Source organism: Anomaloglossus baeobatrachus, chromosome 3 (assembly GCF_048569485.1).
Source record: "Anomaloglossus baeobatrachus isolate aAnoBae1 chromosome 3, aAnoBae1.hap1, whole genome shotgun sequence".
Taxonomy (NCBI): Eukaryota; Metazoa; Chordata; class Amphibia; order Anura; family Aromobatidae; genus Anomaloglossus; species Anomaloglossus baeobatrachus.
In genome coordinates this window covers 316,571,307-316,597,161 of record NC_134355.1, presented here as the reverse complement: position 1 = coordinate 316,597,161, position 25,855 = coordinate 316,571,307, and the positions used below count along the sequence as shown (strand labels likewise).

Here is a 25,855-nt window from a genome sequence, read left to right as displayed (position 1 = left end):
GTAAAGGTACCTTACGGGCTCGTCTGAAACGGAGACCATTGTGGTGGAGTACGTTACTTATGGTATTGACTGAAACCAATGTCCCCACTGCCATGAGATCTTACCGGAGCTCCTTCCTTGTTGTCCTTGGGTTAGCCTTGACTCTTCGGACAAGCCTGGCCTCGGCACGGGTGGAAACTTTCAAAGGCTGTCCAGGCCGTGGAAGGCTAACAGTAGTTCCATAAGCCTTCCACTTCCGGATGATGCTCCCAACAGTGGAGACAGGTAGAACCACACACGTGACGTTTGGAGACTGGATGGCACTGCATACGACCCCAAGAATACCATCCCTACAGTCAAGCATAGTGGTAGCAGCATCATGCTGTGGGGCTGTTTCTCAGCCGAGGGGCCTGGCCATCTGTTCCGCATCCATGGGAAGATGGATAGCACGGCCTACCTGGAGATTTTCGCCAAGAACCTTCGCTCCTCCATCAAGGATCTTAAGATGGGTCGTCTCTTCATCTTCCAACAAGACAACGACCCAAAGCACACAGCCAAGAAAACCAAGGCCTGGTTCAAGAGGGAAAAAATCAAGGTGTTGCAGTGGCCTAGTCAGTCTCCTGACCTTAACCCAATTGAAAACTTGTGGAAGGAGCTCAAGATTAAAGTCCACATGAGACACCCAAAGAACCTAGATAACTTGGAGAAGATCTGCATGGAGGAGTGGGCCAAGATAACTCCAGAGACCTGTGCCGGCCTGATCAGGTCTTATAAAAGACGATTATTAGCTGTAATTGCAAACAAGGGTTATTCCACAAAATATTAAACCTAGGGGTTGAATAATAATTGACCCTGACTTTTATGTTGAAAATTTATTAAAATTTAACTGAGCAACATAACTTGTTGGTTTGTAAGATTTATGCATCTGTTAATAAATCCTGCTCTTGTTTGAAGTTTGCAGGCTCTAAAGGCCCCGTCACACTAAGCAACATCACTAGCAACATCGCTGCTAACGAACAACTTTTGTGACGTAGCAGCGATGTTGCTAGTGATGTCGCTGTGTGTGACATCCAGCAACAACCTGGCCCCTGCTGTGAGGTCGTTGGTTGTTGCTGAATGTCCTGGGCCATTTTTTAGTTGTTGCTGTCCCGCTGTGAAGCACATATCGCTGTGTGACAGCGAGACAGCAACAACTAAATGTGCAGGCAGCAGGAGCCGGCTTCTGCGGAGGCTGGTAACCACAGTAAACATCGGGTAACCAAGAAGCCCTGTCCTTGGTTACCCGATATTTACCTTTGTTACCAGCCTCCGCCACTCTCACTGTCAGTGCCGGCTCCTGCTCTGTGCACATGTAGCTGCATGACACATCGAGTTAATTAACCCGATGTGTGCTGTAGCTAGGAGAGCAGGGAGCCAGCGCTAAGCATTGTGCGCTGCTCCTTGCTCTGTGCACATTTAGCTGCAGGACACATCGGGTTAATTAACCCGATGTGTGCTGTAACTAGGAGAGCAAGGAGCCAGCACTAAGCGGTGTGCGCTGCTCCCTGCTCTGTGCAGCTGCACCCTGTACTCTATACCCTATATATGTACCCTGTGCAACTGCACCCGGTGTGCGCTGCTCCCTGCTCTGTGCACATTTAGCTGCAGCACACATCGGGTAATTAACCCGATGTGTGCTGTAACTAGGAGAGCAGGGAGCCAGCGCTCAGTGTGCGCTGCTCCCTGCTCTCTGCACGTGTAGCTGCGTGCGCTGGTAACCAAGGTAAATATCGGTTTGGTTACCCGATATTTACCTTAGTTACCAAGCGCAGCATCTTTCACGCGGCGCTGGGGGCTGGTCACTGGTTGCTGGTGAGCTCACCAGCAACTCGTGTAGTGACGCTGCAGCGATCCCTGTCAGGTCAGGTTGCTGGTGGGATCGCTGGAGCGTCGCAGTGTGACATCTCACCAGCAACCTCCTAGCAACTTACCAGCGATCCCTATCGTTGTTGGGATCGCTGGTAAGTTGTTTAGTGTGACTGGACCTTAACTTATTTGCATCTTATCAAACCTGCTAAATCTGCAAGGGGTTGAATACTACTTGTAGGCACTTGTATATATAGATGTTGTTGTGTGTAGTTACCAAGTGTTTGTGTAGGGGCTGTAAATGTTCTGGGTGTTGTCTGGGTGTGGCGGGGGGTGAGAGCGGTGTTGTTTGTGTGTTGCGTTGTGTGTGTTGCGTTCTTTGTGGAGCGCTGTGTGTCTGTAGCGTTGTGTGTGTGTGTTGCGCGGTTTATGTGGGTGTGGGGTGTGTGTGTTTTGGTGGGAGTTATGTTTTGTGCAATGTGTGTGTTGTGCGGCATGTGCGTACATTTGTGTGTGCCACGGTGTTTGTGTGTTCGGTGTTGTGTGTGTGCGGTGTTGTCTGTGTGTGTGGGTATCTGTGTAGGGCGGTGTTTGTGGTTCCCAGTGTGTGTGTGGTGTGTTGTGCAGTGCGTGTGTGGCGGTGTGTGTGTGTGTGTTTTGGGGGGAGGTGTGCACCCCCCATCGTGCTCCATCCCCCATGCTGTGCACCCCCCATCGTGCTCCATCCCCCATGCTGCACACTCCCCATCGTGCTCCATCCCCCATGCTGCGCACCCCCCATCGTGCTCCATCCCCCATGCTGCGCACCCCCCATCGTGCTCCATCCCCCATGATGCGCACCCCCCATCGTGCTCCATCCCCCATGCTGCACACTCCCCATTGTGCTCCATCCCCCATGCTGCGCACTCCCCATCGTGCTCCATCCCCATGCTGCGCACTCCCCATTGTGCTCCATCCCCCATGCTGCGCACTCCCCATCGTGCTCCATCCCCCATGCTGCGCATTCCCCATCGTGCTCCATCCCCCATGCTGCGCACTCCCAAACGTGCTCCATCCCCATGCTGTGCACTCCCCATTGTGCTCTATCCCCCATGCTGCGCAATACCCATCGTGCTCCATCCCCCATGCTGCGCACTCCCAAACATGCTCCATCCCCCATGCTGCGCACTCCCAAACGTGCTCTATCCCCCATGCTGCGCACTCCCCATCGTGCTCCATCCCCCATGCTGCGCACTCCCCATCGTGCTCCATCCCCCATGCTGCGCATTCCCCATTGTGCTCCATCCCCCATGCTGCGCACTCCAAAACGTGCTCCATCCCCCATGCTGCGCACTCCCAAATGTGCTCCATCCCCAATGCTGCGCACTCCCCATTGTGCTCCATCCCCCATGCTGCGCATTCCCCATCATGCTCCATCCCCCATGCTGCGCACTCCCCATCGTGCTCCATCCCCTATGCTGCGCATTCCCCATCGTGCTCCATCCCCTATGCTGCGCACTCCCCATCGTGCTCCATCCCCCATGCTGCGCACTCCCCATCGTGCTCCATCCCCCATGCTGTGCACCCCCCATCGTGCTCCATCCCCCATGCTGTGCACCCCCCATCGTGCTCCATCCCCTATGCTGCACACTCCTCATCGTGCTCCATCCCCCATGCTGCGCACTCCCCATCGTGCTCCAACCCCCATGCTGTGCACCCCCCATCGTGCTCCATCCCCCATGCTGTGCACCCCCCATCGTGCTCCACAGTCACACATCAGCCAGTATACACGCACATATCTGATCGCATACACTCACACCCCACTTTTGCCTGTGCCCTCCGGTGTGCGGTCACAGCAGCTGTGCTGCACGCAGTGCTCCTCTGCCTTCTGCCGACACGCACACATCCGATCGCATACACGCACACATCCGATCGCATACACACACACATCCTATCGCATACATGCACACATCGTATCGCATACACGAACACATCCTATCGCATACACGCACACACACACTGACGATATCGCACATACGCGCTCAAACACTCACAACATCCGGAGATACCACATGCTTCTGGCCATGTGATCCTCCGGCAGGTCCTGGAAGGTCACTGCACGCACAGTATCGCCGCCAATAAGCAAGCGATATCACGGGATGATGTGAGTGTGTGGATGCGATCTGATGTGTGTGTGAGGTGTGTGTGGATGCGATCTGATGTGTGTGTGAGGTGTGTGTGAGTGTGATCTGATGTGTGTGTGAGGTGTGTGTGAGTGTGATCTGATATGTGTGTGTGTGTGTGTGTGTCTGTTCTTATGTCTGTTAGTGTGTGTGTGTGTTCCGCCGCTGCAGGACCTTGATGCGCTCACCTGGGAGCCGGTGTACGCTGGTAACCATGTTACACAATATTACATGGTTACCAGCGTACCCCGCTCGCACGGGAGCCCACACCAGCGTACGCCGGCAACCCCAGCAATGCGAGGATATGTGTTGGCTGGGTTGACGGCGTACGCTGATGTGGGCTCCCGGGGGTACAGCACTCACCGTGGCGTACGCTGGTGTGGGCTCCCGGGGGTACAGCACTCACCTGGGAGTCTGGGCTCCGTGTCGTTTCGGGGAATGCGTGCAGGGGGCAGGGCCAGAGCGAGCATGCAATGTGTGAGGGGGGCGGGGCGTGGCCGAGTTGCCAATGCGTGCAGGGGGCTGGGGCGAGAAGTCAATCCGTGGGGGGGCGGAGCCTGGCCGAGCGGGCAATCCGTGCGGGGGGCGGAGCCGAGTCGAGGCGAACGGCCAATCTGTGCGGGGGGGAAGAGCCGAGGCGAGCGGCCAATCCGCTGTTTGTCACCGTAAGGACACAATTTTGGAGCAAGACAGACAGACAGAATAAGGGAATTATATATAAAGATAATGCTAAAATAAATGTCCAAAAAGTGACTAGTGCATGGTATACCTGTTTCCTGATACTAGGAACAAGACAAACACAAAATCCTTTAGAGACCTATACCAAGGGAATACCCCCACCGAACATGTATCAAGAAGTGACGTGTTTTGTTGTTATTCCTAACAACTCATCAGGAGACACGCTAAATAAACATCACCAAGGACTCATTCCCCATAAAAACAAAATAAGTGAATGGCTTGTCATATAGACAGTTCTATAAATCAATTAGGAAGACAACCTGACAGAAATGTATCAGGTTTTCACTAGTTTTCACCCCACATTAAATTTCATGTTAGTCATTAATTTTATGGATTTATCAAAATCATAAATAGGGACATCAATTCATTAATCTTACAAACCACTGGGAAACGATTGCTCACAATTATTGCACATGCCCACATTAGTCCAGCAAGTGCTTCAGATAAATAAGCAAAATCTCTGAAAAATTGCACATAAAATATATACTCATACGTTGGCTCAGTGGTTAGCACTACAGTCTTGCAGCGCTGAGGTCCTGGGTTCAAATCCCACCAAGGACACCATCTGCAAGGAGTTTGTATGTTCTCCCCGTGTTTGCGTGGGTTTCCTCCGGGTACTCTGGTTTCCTCCCACACTCCAAAGACATACAGATAGGGACTCTAGATTGTGAGCCCCAATGGGGACAGTGATGCCAATGTATGTAAAGCGCTGTAGAATTAATAGCGCTATATAAATGAATAAAATTATTATTATTATTATACCTAAAGAACTAGAGAAAATCCTGGAATTTCAGCTTTACAGCCACTAGAGGGCAGCAGCATGTCACAGATTTCTGAAGCAGACTGTGCATTGCAGATAACATACAGTATGTGACTGTCACTTCACAAACTATATATAGCCTGAGATGGGACAGGCTGTCAGCTCACACAACATTATAGTCACTGCCCTAACCTGTGGTGCAGCCACAATTCTCACTTTTTCCGAAAATGTTCTGCAGGGAAATTGGGGGTCTTTAAATCTGCAGCATATCACGCTGTGGAAAGATTAAAACTCAAATATCACAGTAAAATTCAGAGGTTCATAATCCACAGAAATGCCTCAAATAATAAAACATGTACTCCCCTTCCTGGTCTGTCTTTTCGGGTCTTGACTTGTTGGGCCCATGTGGACACACAACCACTGCAGCCAATTGCTTTTTGCTCAAAAGTGTTGACCAGTACTGGCTGCAGGACCAGAGAACCTCAGCATGAAAGCTGTAAAATCTGTTAGATTGTTTGTTTTTTTTGTTGTTGCGTACAGATTAGCTGTTGGAATTTGCGGCCAACAAAATTAGTACAATTTGCTTGACTATTTTCTAGTGAATTTTCCTGTGGATTTTGAGTTGTGTTGCTGTGGAATTGTCCACAGTAAATACAACCATGTAGATACAGTGTGTCCAACCATATCCTGTCCACCGCCATTAACTTGATAACTTGAGAACGGCGGCAGCCATAGGCATAGAAGTGGTATCTAGGTATAATAAAGTAACCATGTGCTACGCAATGAAACCACCTATAACGCCACCTGGTGGAAAACAACGGAGTTAGCATTTTTATCTTGAAAACGGAACGAGATAGAGAAAAAAAGCGAATTAAAAAATTGTAGGGCATCAACAATTCAATACGAATCGACACCTTACATACAGAAATGCTATGATATGAAACCCATGAACCCTCCAAAACATTGAATGCTGGTCACGCATATGGCGCTCATTTAACTTTGATGCTCAAAGTGGCAACCGTCAGCTGCAATGCACACCTGGACTCTGGACAGTGTAAGGGGTGGGCAGACCCCTTACAAAGAGGTGCAGTGTTTCCCCTGAAGATACCCCCGCTGGGGTAGACAAAGCTGTTGATGTTTTATGTTGATGTTTTATTGTAATTGCACTGTATAGCTGGGTTTCCCCTAGTGGCCGAGTGGGACGGCTGTCCCCATAGAAACTGTGCAGGAGGGAGGAGGAGCCGGCAGCTTAGGGGGAAAAAGAGTGTGTGTGTGTGTGTGTAAAAGTCAGTTGATTCCGGGACGGGGGAGAAGGAACAGCCAGGGGCAGAGTGTGGAGCTGAGTGGGCAGAAAGAAAGAAAGAAGGGAAGAAGAGAAGAAGTGTCCTCAAGGGTGAAGCAGAATTGGTGTGGGTCCAGTCTGTGTTAGCCGGAGTGGGAGCCTAGGTGAAGTGGAGTAGCCGGGCACATCCCCACTAGAGGAGACAACAAGGAAAGATTTCCCCAGACAGGAATTGTGACCGTGCGCTGCAAAATCCGTGCATTGAGCTGTCTGTGAAACTCTGTGCAATAAAGATGTCGTTTGGTTTATCTGATCCCTGCCTGAAGAGTCTTCCTGCGGCTGAAAGTATGATCTTTTCCACCACACTCTGCCCCACAGAACAATCCCCTGTCCCAAAAGTGATGGCGGAGCCGGGGGTAAGCCTGATAGAAAAAGGGGCCACGACTACAATCCCTGAGGCGCCCCCGTCACCCCGTTACATGTGGCGTAGTCGGCAGGATCCGGATTATATGCAAGGGGTCCCGATCCAAGAAGATGGAGACCAAATAGTGTCTACGGTACAGGATCCGGATTATTGGCGAAGGGTCCCGATCCCATGGTGGGAAGAAGAAGTGGTGCCTAAGGCGTTGGACCGGGCACAAGATGGCGGCACGATGGCCGCCGTCTTCATGAACACAGTGAGAGCGCGAAGAATTGGCGCCAAAAGAAAAGCTTGGGGCTGGCCGGTGAAGAAAAAGAAGTGCGGAGTGCGCCGCTCAAAGAGGGGAGGTGCTGGCCCCAGGATGCTGATGAAGACATGTGAAGTGGGATGCCGGGGCCTATTTGCGGTAGGAGTGACCCGGATGCCCACTGCACAAGAGGCCGCACAGTGGCAGCAAGAGATCGAACGGGAAGAGTGCCAATACCGGAGGCGTATCCAGCAGAGACCGGTGCTGGCTGAGATTTCCCGGCCGAGAAACACGCTGGCGGTGTCGCCAGAAGTCATGACAGGACTGAGTGCTGACCCAGAAAAGGGGACACCGGCGGTGTTAGCGATCCACCAGAGCATGGTCACACACCCGGTGATCGTCGTGGGTAGTCCCCAGCTGTCCCGTTCAGCGACCCCGTCACCCCCGTCGGGGGTTGAAGTGGCAAAACCGGAGACAGATGCACCAGAATCACCAGTCAACTACGAACCGTTTCCGGAGGCTGCGCCGCTTGCCAGGTCAGTCCCTTTCCGATTATGTGAGGGCTCAGCGGGCCGAATGGCAGCGAGCTTACCATCCCGAGTGACCCGTAACGACCGGAGGTGATGGACATGTTCGTGTTGAAGACCGGTGTTGTTAAAGAGCCGGAAGAGTTCCACAGTTTGCAACCATGTTTAAGTTACCGAGCCCGGAAGGAGCCTGATGCTGGACTGAGCCAGGGACTACCTCCGTGATGTTAAGGAAGACTTTATTGTTTGTCCTCCTATCTACTAAGACCGGGAGTGCTGTAAAAGCCTCCGGGCAGAAGACCAGCAAAGACCGGGAGTGCTGTAACGGCCTCCGGGCACACTGCCTACAAAGACCGGGAGCTCCCAGGAGGGACTCCGGGCACAGAACTTGGGGGCTCAGTGGTTGACTTTGTTTATGAAAGTTTTGAAGTTTTATCCAAAATTTGCCTTGCTGCTAACTTTTGTTTTACAGGTTCGAGCCTTGCCGGGAGGCTTAGGCTTATAGAGGGGAGGAATGTAAGGGGTGGGCAGACCCCTTACAAAGAGGTGCAGTGTTTCCCCTGAAGATACCCCCGCTGGGGTAGACAAAGCTGTTGATGTTTTATGTTGATGTTTTATTGTAATTGCACTGTATAGCTGGGTTTCCCCTAGTGGCCGAGTGGGACGGCTGTCCCCATAGAAACTGTGCAGGAGGGAGGAGGAGCCGGCAGCTTAGGGGGAAAAAGAGTGTGTGTGTGTGTGTAAAAGTCAGTTGATTCCGGGACGGGGGAGAAGGAACAGCCAGGGGCAGAGTGTGGAGCTGAGTGGGCAGAAAGAAAGAAAGAAGGGAAGAAGAGAAGAAGTGTCCTCAAGGGTGAAGCAGAATTGGTGTGGGTTCAGTCTGTGTTAGCCGGAGTGGGAGCCTAGGTGAAGTGGAGTAGCCGGGCACATCCCCACTAGAGGAGACAACAAGGAAAGATTTCCCCAGACAGGAATTGTGACCGTGCGCTGCAAAATCCGTGCATTGAGCTGTCTGTGAAACTCTGTGCAATAAAGATGTCGTTTGGTTTATCTGATCCCTGCCTGAAGAGTCTTCCTGCGGCTGAAAGTATGATCTTTTCCACCACACTCTGCCCCACAGAACAATCCCCTGTCCCAAAAGTGATGGCGGAGCCGGGGGTAAGCCTGATAGAAAAAGGGGCCACGACTACAATCCCTGAGGCGCCCCCGTCACCCCGTTACAACAGCATACTGTATCTTGCTGCACGTTGTGCAATATGGTAGGTGACACGTTTGCACAAGCATCTGTGATACGTCATCGTAGGTCCGGCAATGTTAGTGGAGGGGTCGCACACAGCTGCTGTTTGATGTGACCTCACAGAAAGAAGTCCAATGGGGTCAGGTGAGGTGAGCGTGCAGGCCACTCCACGCAGCCACCATACCCAGTGACTTGTAGGAAGGTCTCCATGAGGTGTCGCTTCACGTCCGCAGCCTTGTGAGTTTTACACGTTCTAATCATAGCATTTCTGTATGCAAGGTGATTCGTATTGAATTGATGATGCCCTACAACTTTGTAATTCATTTTTTTTTTCTATCTCATTCCGTTTTCGACATAAAAATGCTAACTCCGTTGTTTTCCACCAGGTGGCGCTAAAGGTGGTTTCATTGCGTAGTGCATGGCTACTTTACTATACCTAGACACCATTTCTATGCCTATAGCTGCCGTCGTTCTCTTTAATGGCGGTGGACAGGATATGGGTGGACACACTGTATATAACAAGTTCTTGCACATGAGCTATAAAGGTGCCTATATGTTATATCAGTGTTCGCTCTGAGGTGGGTACTCTATAAAGGAAAGAGTTAAAATAACCAACTAATAAGTCCAATTGATCAGTTCACTCTAGGATAACTATCAGCCGTATACACAGTTTAGCTGAGCACTCGTGTGTCCTAAGGAAATCACACAAAGAATTGGGCAAATAAATTCACACTATCCAATTCTTATCTCCTTGGACATCTTCTGTTGGGGGGAAAGTCACATAAGACTGGCACTCGGCGCCTGCTCTGCTGGAGTATAAGCCGAGTGTCATACCACTGTGATGCGATCCTGCGATCAGATCACAGCCGTGGAGGAGAGGGCAGGCGCTGTGGAAGAGAGGGAGGGACTAATCTCTCCATCTCCTCTATTATCAGCTGATGCGTATATCGCACTGCACTCTGGTGTAACGCGAGTGCAATGCAATGTTTCTCTCACACCCGTATAGGTGCAAGAGAAAATTAATTGGATTCCACCCGCAGCATGGTGTGATTGTCTTCTCGGTCGGATTAGGGCTGAGAAATAAAATCGCTCATGGGAACGACCCCATAGAGTACCATGGGTCCGGGTGGAATGCGATTTTTTTTTTATTGCATTTTACTTGCTCCTTTTCACTCCCTGTGTGTCCTTAGCCTTAACATAGTTTCCCACGGGATCAATAAAGTGTATCGTATCATATCGTATATCTTAGATGGCCGGCCAATCCCACCGACACGTTTAGCCAACATTAATGTAATCTGTATGCGGCCTTAAGTCATCAATGCTGAGGCTGGTGTTAGATTAGTCAGAACTAGTTAGTCAAGTTGTCATGTTAATGATTTGTTTTCATAACAAAATTGAACGACTTATTCTTCATCATATTTCTCTTATTTTAGAAAATTGTGGAACATATTTTCCAACTGTGAAGAAAGACCCAAGCAAATATTTAAAGTCTTGTCCTGAATCATTGAAAAACTGGATAAGGAGTCTGAAAAACGCGGGGAAGACCCTTTTGTTAATCACTAGCTCCCACAGTGACTACTGCCGACTTTTATGTGAACACATTTTAGGGTAAGTTTAATTATCTTGCATTTGTTACTTATATTTCAGATCTCTTAGTTTCAGGAATATGTTTTCCTTTCTGATTGACCAAAGTTTAAAGAGTACCTTACATTAAAATCTAAGTTCCCAGGACAGCTGCAGATGTTTACTAGACGTACTGCAGCCAGGAACAGTGTTTACTTGTGTTTTCGGTACTGTCCTTCTCTCTGCTTGCATATTAAAAATATGGAAGGCTGGAATTAAATGGGTTAATGCTACGCTGCCTGACGATCAGGAAAGGATAACGATTCCATGAAGTTTGATAGCGGTTTTTATTGTCAAAGTGTTTCAAAGTAAGGGTAAGTTCACACAGTGCGTTTTTCGCTGCGTTTTTGTGCAGTTTTCGGGTGCGTTTTTGCTCAGAAAACTGCATGACTTTGCTTCCCCAGCAAAGTCTATGAGTTTTCATTTTTGCTGTCTGCACACAGCGTTTTTTTTCAGCTGCGTTTTTGTGGTGCCACAAAAACGCAGCATGTCAATTATTCCCGCGTTTTTCACTGCGCTTTTCATCCTTTGAGTGCAATGGGATGTTGAAAGACGCAATGAGAAACGCAAATAGGTGCGTTTTGGTGCATTTTAGTGCGTTTCTAAGACCAAAAACGCAGCTATAAATGCAGGAGGTGGGTAGTAAAGTGACATGTACAGGAAGAGGATTCCTTTTGTCAGTAAATACAGAAGCGTGAATCCTCCCGGTACCGTCACCGCCGCTTCCACCTCCAGTCCTGGGCATGTATGCTGCCGTGCGGCGTCATGTACGGGCAGGAGGTGGAAGCGGCTGCGAAATCAAAAGTGAACAGTAGAAGAAAAAAAGTCATACTCACCTGTCTGCAGCCTCCCGGTGCCATGCCCGCTCCCATCTCCTCCCGGTACCGCCGCTCCGGGTGTGTGCAGTCTCCCCGGGTACGTATGCCTGCAGGATGCAGGACCTGGCGATGGATCACCTGACGCATCAGCTGATCGTAAGTCTCTGGGTGACGCCAGCGGCCGGCCGGTTTAACCTATCAGCGGATGCGTCAGGAGACTTCATCCCTGATTACCTGCAGCTGCTGCAGCGATCGGACGGGAACAGACTCCGCTCCAGGAGCTGCCGGTAATCAGCACATAAGTGAGTATTTTTTTATTTTTTTTTTTCACCGATGCATCTGCTGATTGTATAAACGGCTTTTATACAATTAGCTGATGTGTGATGTGATTCAGGCACTTGATCCTGACACATCATCTGATCGCTTTGCCTTCCAGCAAACCGATCAGATGATATTGGATCCGGATTGGACGGCGTGGGACCCTGACCCTGGATTACTGCGGAGGGGGGGTTCTTTATTTCAATAAAGATGGAGTCACTAATTGTGTTGTGTTTTATTTCTAATAAAAATATTTTTCTGTGTGTTGTGGTTTTTTTATCTTTACTAGAAATTCATGGTGGCCATGTCTAATATTGGCGTGACACCATGAATTTCGGGCTTTGGGCCAGCTGATAATATATAGCTAGCCCTAACCCCATTATTACCCAGTGAGCCACCCGGCATCAGGGCAGCTGGAAGAGTTGGATACAGCGCCAGAAGATGGCGCTTCTATGAAAGCGCCATTTTCTGGGGTGGCTGCGGACTGCAATTCGCAGCGGGGGTGCCCAGAAAGCATGGGCACCCTGCACTGTGGATTCCAATCATAGTTTCATAGTTTCATAGTTTTTAAGGTTGAAGGGAGACTCTAAGTCCATCTAGTTCAACCCTTAGCCTAACATGTTGATCCAGAGGAAGGCAAAAAAACCCCAATGTGTCAAATAAGCTCCAATGGGGAAAAAAATTCCTTCCTGACTCCACATACGGCAATCAGACTAGTTCCCTGGATCAACACCCTGTCATAAAATCTAATATACATAACTGGTAATATTATATTTTTCAAGAAATGCGTTCAGGCTCTGCTTAAATTTTACTAGTGAATCCCTCATTACAACATCATACGGCAGAGAGCTCCATAGTCTCACTGCTCGTACAGTAAAGAATCCTCATCTGTGATTATGATTAAACATTCTTTCCTCAAGACGTAGCGGATGCCCCCGTGTTCCAGTCGCAGGCCTAGGTGTAAAGAGATCTTTGGAAAGGTCTCTGTACTGTCCCCTCATATATTTATACATTGTGATTAGATCCCCCTAAGCCTTTGTTTTTCCTAACTAACTAACCCCAAGTTTAAAAACCTGTCTTGGTATTGCAACCCCGCCCATTCCTCTAATAATCTAGGTCGCTCTTCTATCTACCTGTAAGATTATGCTATTTATAACCTTCTATACTTTTGCTAACAAGAAATGCATCCATTCCTCTCTTAAATTCATTCAGTGAGTTGGCCATCACCACTTCCTCAGGAAGAGAGTTCCAGAGCCTCACTGCTCTTACCGTGAAGAACCCTCTTCTATGCTGATGTAGGAATTTTCTTTCCTCCAATCGAAAAGAATGCCCCCTTGTTCTTGTCATAGTCCTTGGTACAAACAGATCATGGGAGAGATCTCTATATGGCCCTCTGATATATTTGTACATATTTATTAGGTCTCCCCTAAGTCTTCTCTTTTCTAGAGTAAATAGACCTAATTTTGATAACCTTTCCGTGTATTGTAATGCACCCATTCCATTTATTATTTTAGTAGCCCGCCTCTGAACCCTTTCAAGTTCAGTAATGTCTTTCTTCAGCACCGGCGCCCAAAATTGCACACAATACTCCAAGTGTGGTCTGACTAGTGATTTGTACAGAGGGAGAATGATGTTTTCATCTCGTGCCCCCAGACCTCTTCTAATGCATCCCATCACCCTATTTGCTTTGGTGGCTGCTGCCTGACACTGGGCACTCCAATTTAGATTCTTATTCACTAAGATGCCTAAGTCTTTTTCCATGTCTGATTTCCCCAGCAGTTTCCCATTTAGTAAGTAATCGTAGCATCTGTTTCTCCTTCCCATGTGCATAACCTTACACTTATCTGTGTTAAACCTCATTTGCCATTTTTCAGCCCAATTCTCCAATTTACTCAAATCCATCTGTAGTTGCAAACTGTCCTCCTTTGTGTTAACTACCTTACATAGTTTTGTATCATCTGCAAATACTGATATTTTACTCTGTAAACCATCCACCAGATCATTAATAAATATATTAAATAGTAGGGGGCCCAATACAGACCCCTGTGGCACCCCACTAGTAACCCTGGCCCAATCTGAGTATGCACCATTAATAACCACTCTTTGTTTTCTACCACTAAGCCAGCTACCTACCCATCTACACACATTTTCCCCGAGCCCAAGCTTTCTCATTTTACTTAGCAGTCTTTTATGTGGGACAGTGTCAAATGCTTTACCGAAGTCGGGATAAATGACATCCAATGATTCTCCTCGGTCCATGTGAGAGCTTACATCCTCATAGAAGCTGATCAGGTTAGTTTGACAGGAGCGATCCTTCATAAATCCATGTTGATATGGAGTTAAACAGTTATTAACATTGAGACATTCCATAATAGTATCCCTTAAAAACCCTTCAAACATTTTACCCACAACAGATGTTAAGCTTACCGGCCTATAGTTTCCAGGTTCCCTTTTGCACCCTTTTTTGAATATTGGTACCACATTTGCTAGCCGCCAATCCAGTGGAACAGACCCAGTTACTATAGAGTCTTTAAATAAAAGGAATAGAGGCCTGTCTATCACATTACTTAACTCCCTTAATACCCGAGGGTGAATGCCATCAGGGCCTGGTGATTTGTCAATTTTAATGTTACTAAGTCGGTTCTGCACTTCTTCCTGGGTTAGGCAGGTCATACTTAATGGGGCATTTACATGATCACTCTGCATTTCCCCTGGCATATGCTTTTCCTGTGTGAACACAGTTGAGAAAAAAGTATTTAAAACATTTGCTTTTCCCACATCGCTTTCTATGATTTTACCCTCATTATTCTTTAAAGGGCCAACACCATCAATTTTAATCTTTTTTCTGTTTATATAATTAAAGAATAGTTTGGGATTTGCTTTGCTTTCCTTAGCAATGAGTCTCTCAGTTTCTACTTTTGCTAAATATATTTGTTTTTTACACATTTTATTTTTTTCTCTATATATTTTTAATGCTTCCTCGCTGCCTTCTTGTTTTAGCTTTTTAAATGCCTTTTTCTTATTATTCATTGCCCCTTTTACATCCTTATTTAGCCACATTGGTTTTCTCCTGTTCCTAGCCCTTTTATTTCTGTATGGTATGGCTAGCTCGCAGTGGGTGTTTAATACCAATTTAAAAATGTCCCACTTATTTTCTGTGCTCCCATTTTTGAGGACATTGTCCCAATCAATTTGGCGAAGGTCTTCTCTAAGCTGATCAAACTTTGCTTTCCTGAAATTCAGCGTTTTTGTAACCCCCCTCCAAGGCACCTTACTAAAGGACAAGTGGAATTGTATTATATTGTGGTCACTATTCCCTAGGTGCCCATCCACTCGTACGTCTGTTATTCTATCTGGCCTGTTGCTTAAAATTAAGTCCAGAAGGGCTGCCCCTCTAGTTGGGCCCGGCACAAGTTGGGACAGATAATTATCCTTAGTTACTGATAGAAACCGGTTTCCTTTCTGAGATACGCAGGTTTCAGTTTCCCAGTCTATATCGGGGTAATTGAAGTCCCCCATAATAATCACCTCATTGTGATTTGCTGCTTTGTCTATTTGTTTCAATAATACATTTTCAGTGGTTTCTGTTATATTTGGTGGCTTATAACAAACCCCTATGAGGATTTTATTAGTTTTCCCTCCTTGTATCTCCACCCATAGAGACTCCACCTCTTCATTTCCCTCTTGAATATCTTCTCTTAGTCTGGGCTTTAAACTGGACTTTATATATAGACAGACTCCACCCCCTTTCCTTTTTTTACGATCCCTCCTAAACAATTCATATCCTTGCAGGTTAGCCGCCCAGTCATAACTATCATCTAACCATGTCTCAGTTATTCCTACTATGTCGTATTTCTCCTCATACATTACCAGCTCCAGTTCCTCCATCTTATTGGTCAGGCTTCTTGCATTGGTCAGCATGCAGGAAAGAAGTTTTGCTCCCCTTTTCTTAGCTTCCTTCTGATTACCCTGTCTTGGGTCCTCTTTACGGCATCTAGTATCCTTGATTAGTTTGTCCTTCTGTTGCATGTTCTTGTCTGCTGTTTTTTCTCCCATCCCCTCTTCTTCTAGTTTAAAGCCCTCCTGATGAGTGTGGCAAGCCTTCTGGCGAACGTGTGTTTCCCAGGTTTTGTGAGGTGTATCCCGTCTCTTGCGAGAAGTCCATCGTAGAGGTAATTCACTCCATGGTCCAAGAATCCAAATCCTTGCTGCCTGCACCACCGTCGTAGCCAGTTGTTCAAATCTAGTATCCTATTCCATCTTCTGACACCATGGCCATCGACTGGGAGGATTGATGAGAAAACAACCTGTACGTTCCGTTCCTTAATTTTCTTCCCCAGAATTTCAAAGTCTTCACAAATAGTTGGTAGATCATTTCTTGCCGTGTCGTTTGTTCCTACATGTATCAATAGGAACGGGTATTCGTCCTTGGATCCGAGGATAGTTGGTATCCTGTTGGCCACATCCTTGATTTTTGCTCCCGGTAGGCAGCATACTTCTCGTGCGGTTATGTCCGGCCTGCAGATAGTTGCCTCCGTGCCTCTTAGTAGTGAGTCGCCCATAACTACCACTCTTCTTTTCTTTCTGGATGCACTGCATTTCGCTCCTGAGTGTTTTTGAGTGTCTTTTGTTTCTGCTTTTGTTGACAAAGTAACTTCTTTTGATGATACTGTGTCTTCTCCTGTAGAGACGGTATCATCCTGAGCTGTGCCATTTTCGTTCTCCAGCATGAGGGCTTCATATTGGTTGCTAAGCTGTGTGGGTGGTGCCGACCACTTGATCCGCTGGCTTCTTTTGGTCACATGTGTCCACTTTTCAGCCTCTGTATGTGTTCTGAAGCTTTTCTCACTTTCCATATCCTGAATTGTTGCTTCTGCCTCGTCCAAGAAGTCCTCATGTTCTTTAATTAGCTTCAAAGTTGCTATTCTTTCTTCCAGTCCCTGCACCTTTTCCTCTAAGAGGGCAACAAGTTTGCACTTTTGACAGGTGAAGTTGGATTTTTTGTGCGGCAGATCCGTAAACATGTAGCATGTGTTGCAGGTGACCATGTGGATTTTCTTCTCTTCCATAATGCTGATGTAGCGTATGACAGGCGAAAGTCGCGCGCCGTACGGCGCGCGGTTTTGCGATGTCCTCAAACAGCGAGACCCGGCAAGTCCCAGCAATCGATCAGCTTACGGCGACTCTTCTCTTCTTAAACAGCTACAGTTATCACCACTATGAGATTGTGTTAAAACTATGCCACACTTATCTTCAGTCGTCTCCCTTTACTTCAGTACCTCGCACCTCTCAGCACCTCGCTTGCTCTGGCTGGTTTATATAGTGCTACAAGGACTACTAGAAGCTGCTAGAAGCTTCTAGAAACAGGTGTGGCTAATACTACTGACTAAATCACTAGACACACTTTTTTTTTTTTTGCTTTTTCACAGTACCCCAGACAAACACAGACAACAAATCCCTAATGAAATTAAACAGTTACAGTTATCACCACTATGAGATTGTGTTAAAACTATGCCACACTTATCTTCAGTCGCCTCCCTTTACTTCAGTACCTCGCACCTCACCAGCTGCCTAGTTGTACCCGGCTGGACACAAAAATTAGGCGAAGCTCAAGTCTTTTTTTTTTTTAATTATTTCATGAAATTCATGAAATAATTAATAAAAAAGGGCTTCTCTATATTTTTGGTTCCAGTCGGGTACAAATAGGCAGCTGGGGGTTGGGGGCAGCCAGTACCTGCCTGCTGTACCCGGCTAGCATACAAAAATATGGCTAAGCACACATCATTTTTTTTGTTTGGGGGGCAAAGAAATCCTGCATACAGTCCTGGAAGGAGGATGCTGAGCCTTGTAGTTCGACAGCTGCTGTCTGCTTTCCTGCATCCACTATTGGATGGAGGATGCTGAGCCTTGTAGTTTGACAGCTGCTGTCTGCTCTCCTGCATACACTATTGGATGGAGGATGCTGAGCCTTGTAGGTCTGCTCCCCCTGACTCTCCCTCCAGCATACAGTCCTGGATGGAGCATGCTGAGCCTTGTAGTTCTGCAGCTGCTGTCTGCTCTCCTGCATACACTATTGGATGGAGGATGCTGAGCCTTGTAGGTCTGCTTCCCATGACTCTCCCTCCAGCATACAGTCCTGGATGGAGCATGCTGAGCCTTGTAGTTCTGCAGCTGCTGTCTGCTCTCCTGCATACACTATTGGATGGAGTATGCTGAGCCTTGTAGTTCTGCAGCTGTCTGCTCTCCTGGATACACTAGTGGAGAATGAAGAACATATTGAACAAGGAAATGACATCAGACCTTTTTTTTTTGTTCACAGATAAAAAATGCATAAAGACGCAGTGAGCAAAAACGCAGCAAAACGCAGCAAAAAACGCACCAAATCGCGGCCAAAGGCGTGCGTTTTTTGCCGCGTTTTTTTGCCGCGGGTGTGTTTTTGTGCGGTTTTTGCCACAAAAAACGCAGCGTCAAAAAAACGCAGTGTGTGAACCTAGCCTAAGCACTCTTCTCCGTCTGGACAAAACTTGAAAAAGAGTGCCTACTTCAAAAGGCCGAGACAATGGAAAACCGCTATCAAACTTCACGGAATCTTTATCCTTCCCGATAGTCAGGGATAGCAGCATTAATCCATTTCGTTCCAGCGTTTTATGTCTCGTCTATCTGTGAGTTTGCAGCAGCCTAACCAAAGCATCTAAATTGGTTGTGGTCCCACATCCCACCAGGTGAGCACATCCAAATTATTTTTGTCACTGTCTACTTGGGTAAGACACTAGTGTTTTCTTCCTCTTTGTCTGGTGCCATGCTTTCAGTCAGTTGGATGTTATCTCTCACAATATCCAACCTCACAAACGGAGAGGGGTAGAAACTGCGGCTGCACCCCTCCCTTTTTGTGTTTTTACTGTGCAACGTTTATGACGGCTTTTAGATACCGGTGTACTCACTGATTTTTGCCAGAAGACACTTCACAACACGTCCTTTATCGCGTCTTTTTCGATCATTTTTGTGAACTTTTTTGAGTGGACATTTTGATGTAAATTATGGAGCTGCTTCCAAGCAATAGCTCCTTAATCCTCAACTGATGAGGTGGGGTTTGCAACATCCCAGGGAAATTTTGTTCAGCTGGCATTCATTGGAAAATGCTGGTATGGATCATCAATGTATTACATTTTCCGATACTCGTGGGTGTCAAAAATTTATTATACTCATGTGTAATCAATCTCTAATAAGAAAACAAATAAAACAAATGTGATCTTTGCATTTTCTGTAAAAATTAGAGATTTCTAAACACTAGGGTATAGGAAGCCCCACATCACCAGGTACGTGACAAAAATCCCAACTTTTTTAAGTGCTTTTTCAGATTGAATCCACTTGAAAAACATGACCGTATTTTTAGACCAAGTGCAATCCAACAAATCATCGGATTGCACTCGAATCAATGTCATTCTGTGGGGTCATGAACATGTCTGATTTTTTTCTTCAGGTGAAGTATGTCCAATGAAAACATCACAGCATGCATGATTTACATCCATAAATCTGATCACGCTCCACTATACAAGTCATTGGGGCCATGAAAAAAATTGGACTGCACTCAGATGACCTCCAAGTGCGGTCCGATTTTCACAGACTGAGAGAATGAAAACGAGAAAGATTTTTTTTTTTTCATTTCGTCCACATCCAAGAAAATCGGATCACACTGATCACAAGAGTCTGATTAGCATAATTGATCCAATTTTCTCAGATGAGATAAAATACGGTCCTGTATCTTTAGATGGAGCTTTCAAGCAGAAGGAAGTGAAATGCAGATTGATTGCTGGAAGGCAAAAAAAATATTTTGTTCACCATAAGATAATAGACCATACAACAAATTGAATATGTATTAAACATTTCACCAATGAAACTAAATATTATATACTGTATATACTTGTCATGTGTATATTAAATGTGTGTGTATATGTATATGTATATATATATATATTTATATATATATATATATATATATATATACATATATATATATATATATATATATATATCTATATATATATATACTAGCTGTACTACCCGGCTTCGCCCGGGTTAATAACTGTTGTTAACAAAATAGAATGTATTAACCAAAATTTATTCTGCACACAAAACCCACAAAACAAATAGATAGAAATGTAATTATTAAAAGAATAAAACTAAGTTAATAGAAGCATTTCACAACATATATTTCAAGACCACAGATATTCCACACAGATTTAACTAAATTGGCCAAGTAATGTACTCCGTCTGTGTCTTTCCAGGTCTGTCTCTTTCCCCGTTTGTCTCTTTCCCCGTCTGTCTCTTTCCCCGTCTGCCTGTCTCTGTCTGTCTCTTTTTTTGTCTGTCTCTATCCCTCTGTTTCTTTCCCCATCTGTCTCTTTCTAGGTCTGTCTCTTTCCCAGGTCTGTCTCTTTCCCCGTCTTTCTCCCCGTCTCTTTGTCTGTGTCTTTTCCTGTCTGTCTCTTTCCCTGTCTGCCTGTCTCTGTCTGTCTCTTTCCTTGTCTGTCTCTATTTCTCTGTCTCTTTCCTCGTCTGTCTCTATCAAGGTCTGTGTCTTTCCCCATCTATCGTTGTCTGTCTCTCTGGCTGTCTCCTCCTTCCCTGTCTGCCTGTCTCTGTCCCTGTCTGCATGTCTGTCTGTCTCTTTCCCCATCTGTTTCTTTCCCCATCAGTCTCTTTCCAGGTCAGTCTCTTTCCAGGTCAGTCTCTGTCTGTCTCTTTCTAGGTCTGTCTCTGTTTGTCTCTTTCACCATCTGTCTCTGTCTGTCTCTTTCCCTGTCTGTCTCTTTCCCTGTCTGTCTCTATCTCTTTGTCTCTTTCCCTGTCTGTCTCTCTGTCTGTCTCTCTCTCTGTCTCCCTCTCTATCCGTCTCCCCACCGAGATCTTATTACCTCACATATAAGCTTCTTATACTATGAATGTCTTTTGTTCCTATAGCAACCAATCACAGCTCCTACTAAAAACCTGTAGTTCCAGGCTCCATTTACTTTAATGGAGGCATGTTTTTTGGAGAGTAACTGTAAAGTGCAGGGTTAAATTTTCCTGTCAAAACATAGTCTACGACGTTCCCTGGGTCACATGAGGTGTCTGTGCAAAATTTCGGGATTGTAAATGCGACGATGCGGATACACTTTTTGTTTCACTTTTTCCCCATTAAGGAGATAGGGGTAAAATTGATTGGTAAATTGGAACGCACGGGGTTAAAATTTTGCCTCACAACATAGCCTATGACACTCTCAGGGCCCAGACGTGTGAGTGTGCAAAATTTTGTGGCTGTAGCTGCGACGGTGCAGATGCCAATCCCGGACATACACACACACATTCAGCTTTATATATTAGATATATGTATATAATATATACAGTATATATAATATATACACGGTACCAAATAAATATTTTTCTAAAGGTGCTATTGACACGAAATTCTCACCAGATGTCATTAACAACCCATCCAATACACACAGGTAAAGAAGTCAAACCATAGATGTGCATAAATTAAGTTATGTGTAATAATGAGAAATGGCACTGGGAAAAGGTTTAGAGGGGTTATCCGGCTTATTTTGACTTTTTTATTATTACCCTATTGGGCTACATTGGGGCAGGGAAGTAGATAGTGAGCACTTACCTGCCCTGCTGTCAGCCCCACTCCCCCGGCACAGAGTGATCATGTGACCGCTCCTGCTGCGATTTTGCTGCTTCCGGTCATTTCATGTCAACATAGGCAGGACTATGTTGACATGCAAATCTGGGAACAGCTCGTTGCCGCCTTACTGGGCGGCTACAGTGCGTGGAGTCACCGCCCCCTTCCCTGCACCCTCCCACAAATTCCCCCGCACCCTGTACTCACCCCGCCCACGGTGTCACCGCCAGCTCCGGGCCCCCTGCTTACAGTGTTTAGGATAGCAGGAGTGCCTGTGCAGTCTGTGTCCCGCTTCCACTGCAGTGTATCAGCAGCTTCTCACAGTGCGTACAGCCGCGGGGATGACGAGCGCTGCTGGCAGGAGGTTAGATGAGATCATTAACTTCTGTGACGATCTCCTCCTCTGCCGACGTCACCGCTGTCACTGCCTTCTATGCCCACCGCATTCTCACGTCACATCTCGCGGACGGCCCGAGACTGTCACTAGAGGTGACGTCACAGGCTCTCGCGATACTGCTGAGAACGCGGTGGGCATAGAAGTCAGTGACAGCGCTGACGTCAGTAGAGCAGGAGATCGTCACAGCAGGTAATGATCTCATCTAACCTCCTGATGGCAGTGCTCGTCATCCCCTGCAGTGACCTGGGCTATTGATGTTAGCTCAGGTCACTGCACTGGTCTCCCAGACAATGGGGAACATTCTGTTCTTCATTGACTGGAACAGTGACTATGGTATGGATTGTCGTGGGAACCCCTTATTGGATTATGCCAGACCCTGATTTTATTGTTCTTTTCAATAAATTGGTGAAAGTGGGAATGTTTTGGGGAGTGTTTTTTTCAAATAAAACTTTTTTTGTTGTCTATTTTTTTTTTTTATTACTGACTGAGTTGGTGATGTCGGGTATCTGATAGACGCGTGACATCACCAACTGCTATGCTTGATGCCAGGTGACATTACACATCTGGTATTAACCCCATATATTACCCCATTTGCCACCGCACCAGGGCAACGGGATGAGTTGGGGCGAAGCGCCAGGATTGGCGCATCTAATGGATGCGCCACTTCTGCGGCGGCTGTAGCCTGCTATTTTTTGGCTGGGGAGTGTCCAATAACAGTGGACCTCCCTAGTCTGAGAATACCAGACCACAGCTGTCCGCTTTACCTTGGCTGGTGATCCAATTGGGGGGGACCCCACGTTTTTTGTTTTAAATTATTTATATAATTTAAAATAACAGCGTGAGGTGCCCTCTGTTTTGGATTACCAGCCAAGGTGAAGCTGCCAGCTGTGGTTTGTAGGCTGCAGCCGTCTGCTTTACCCTAGCTGGCTACAAAAGATAGGGGGGACCCCACGTCGTTTTTTTTTAATTATTTATTTTTTGGCTAAATACAAGGCTAAGCACCCTTTAGTGCCACATAAAAGTCACTAAAGGGTGCCAGCTTAGGCCATGCAGGGGGTGGGCCATTATATAGGTCTTTCTCATCTATCTATCTATCTTATCTATCCCATTCATTCATCCCTCTATCTCTCTGTCTCTATATCTATCTATCCATCTCTATATCTACTCATCTATTTATCTTTCTTGCTGCTTCCGTTTTTTGAGGTCCGCAAAAAAAGGAAGGCACACGGATGACACGAATGCATCCGTGAAAAAAACGGACCGTTTTTTTGCGGACCGCAAAAAAAGGAACGGTCATGTGAATGCAGCCTACATGTGTTCCCTATGGGGGTAGGGGTTGGTACAGAACGATGGTGGGGGGGAGCTCGGTACAGAGAGCCGTTTGTGTGTGTGTGGGGGGGGAGTTGCAGAGCCCGATGTGTGTGGGGGCGCAGAGCCCGATGTGTGTGTGGGGCGCAGAGCCCGATGTGTGTGGGGGGCGCAGATCCCGATGTGGTGGGGGGTGCAGAGCCCGATGTGGGGCTGTTATTTCCAATGCTAGAGTGATAACAGGTCAGGTGCTGGGGTAGAATACTGACTGGGAATGTGTGTGCATGGGCGAGGCTGGACACTGGGGAAGGGCTGGACACTGAGGCCGGGCGGTGCCGGCTGTGACTGGGAGGTTTAGCACAGGAAGAGGTCAGTTTGCTGGGGCAGAATGTAAACAAGGAGCTGCAGAGAATAAAGGGATAATTCAAGAGGAACAAAAGTTAGAAAACAAAAAATAACAATTTAGGGGGGATTTATATGACAATACAGCTCCGGCATTTCCAGTTTTCTTCTGAAGGATCTTGCCCTTTGTTAACATGGAGTTTTCTGTTCTGTTGCCCTACTTCCTGTTCATCTGTTTAAAAGCCCTCCCCTAAGCTTAGTCTAGTTGCTTGAGTATACTGCTTCCTGTCTACTCCTGCCCTGCTGCTCTTGGTTCCTGATTGCTATTTGGATCCTTTTGAAACACCCGACACCGGCTCTGGACTTCACCTGGTCTCATCAAGCTGTGCCTGGACTCCGTCTGCCGTCTCTGGTCGGCACTTCTGCCCGGTTCCTTCCGTTTCATATCCACCTTCGGACTCACATCACGTACGGACATTTTTGGACTATACTTGTTGCCCTTTCGTGTCCCGGCTGCTGCGCATTTAGGCCTTCTGGGGTGATCGCCAGACAGTCCCTGTATAGAGGTTCGCTCCTGATGGTCTCCCTGGGGGAGTCCGGTGCGCGGCCCCGGGAATACCCCTTCGCTCCGAACCTGGCAGGTATTTACTGTGTTTATGTTCTACTGTGTTTATGTTCTGTTCTGTGTACATATTGTTGGTTGCATATTATAAACGTCTTTGCACCAAGAACCCGTCTCTGGTTGTCATTGCCCTAACGCAATCGAAATCCTCAGTTCATACAATAGTATTACAGCTAATGTCGGACAACTCCTTTAAACACAGGCAGAAAGAGACGTCCAAAAAGCCATGAAAAGTCATGATACCAGCTGAAATCGTAAACTAACATGCCTTGCCAGTAACATGAGAGCAAATGACCATTTTATTAAAGCTATGCCAATGTTATTTACCTGCGGAACAAGACAAATTTGGCAATACTAAACATTGTGTATATCTAAAAGCCCAGTGTGTTTTATTAAATAAAATAATGTATTTCACAGTATAAAATATGACATAGGGTAAATCATATCCTAAATAGTTGTTTTTTTGTTGTTTTTTTTTGTAGGAAGGAGTTTGAAGAGCTTTTTGACATAATAGTTACTAATGCCTTGAAGCCCGGATTTTTCTCTCTTACTCCTCAACAAAGACCATTCTGGACTCTTGGTAAGGTTTTTTTTGTTTTTTTTTTTTTTTCTTTTTTCTTTCATGACCTTTATATATTATGCGCGCTCATATATCACCATCATATTTCTTAGCGCTTTACAGATATCATCATCACTTTACTGTCACAATCTAAGATCCCTATCAGTATTTCTTTGGAGTATCGTAGGAAACCAGCTACAAGGAGGACACCCACGCAAACACAGGGAGAAGATAATCAAAATATATGTTTATAAATCTCATATTAAACCTTTTATTGCTTAGGTAAAGATAAAATGAGAGGCTCAAACTAAATATACTAAATATAGTGGCGGTTTAGTGGAGAATTTCTTTTTGGACACTTTGTGGAAATGGCTCTTGGGACACTTTGGAGAAATGGCCGTTCCTCTGGATCCATCACCAAATCAAATGCAATGCTCAGTTATTTGTATACCTCAAATGAAGACTGGAGGCTACCATACAGTATGCTACTCCACACCATCATACTAGGAGTAGGACCTGTGTGACATTCCTTCATAGAATCCTCTTCATGGCTTAGCTATGTGGTCTCCATAACAATCTCGAGCTATCCTTTTGTTGGAGGCAAAAGTGAGCTCTTTCACTGAAGAGGAAAGACCTCCATTCTACCATCCATGTTCATCTTGCTTTGTATCGTGGCAGCTTTGAAATTGGTTGCGTGAGGTCAAAGTAACACTGGTAGTTGGATGTCTTGCTCAAAGCCAAGTGTCATGCAAATGCATTCTGATAGTTTGGGTAGACACTGTACATAGAAGGAGTCTGTCAACCCTAAAATGCAACCTAAACTAAAAAACAACCCAGGCCTAAATACTACCCAGAGTCTGTTTAATTCAAATACTATTCCTATAGATACACAGAAACAAATGTCTCAAACATATTTAATCAAAAATTGGATATCACACATATCCAGTATGCAAAATAATAAAAAATTCAAAGAGGGATGAGGGATATGGTACACTGCAGATGCCAG

At 46.4% G+C, this 25,855-nt stretch overlaps 1 protein-coding gene across 1 annotated transcript in view; it reads left to right on the top strand.

The window, feature by feature from the left end:
• NT5DC1 (5'-nucleotidase domain containing 1) overlaps positions 1-25,855 on the top strand; it is a 422,920-nt gene that overhangs the window by 320,842 nt on the left and 76,223 nt on the right. The window contains exons 7-8 of the mRNA XM_075340036.1: positions 10,632-10,806; positions 24,773-24,870. Of these exons, the coding sequence (XP_075196151.1) occupies positions 10,632-10,806; positions 24,773-24,870 (273 nt within the window). The remainder of the gene's footprint in view (positions 1-10,631; positions 10,807-24,772; positions 24,871-25,855) is intronic.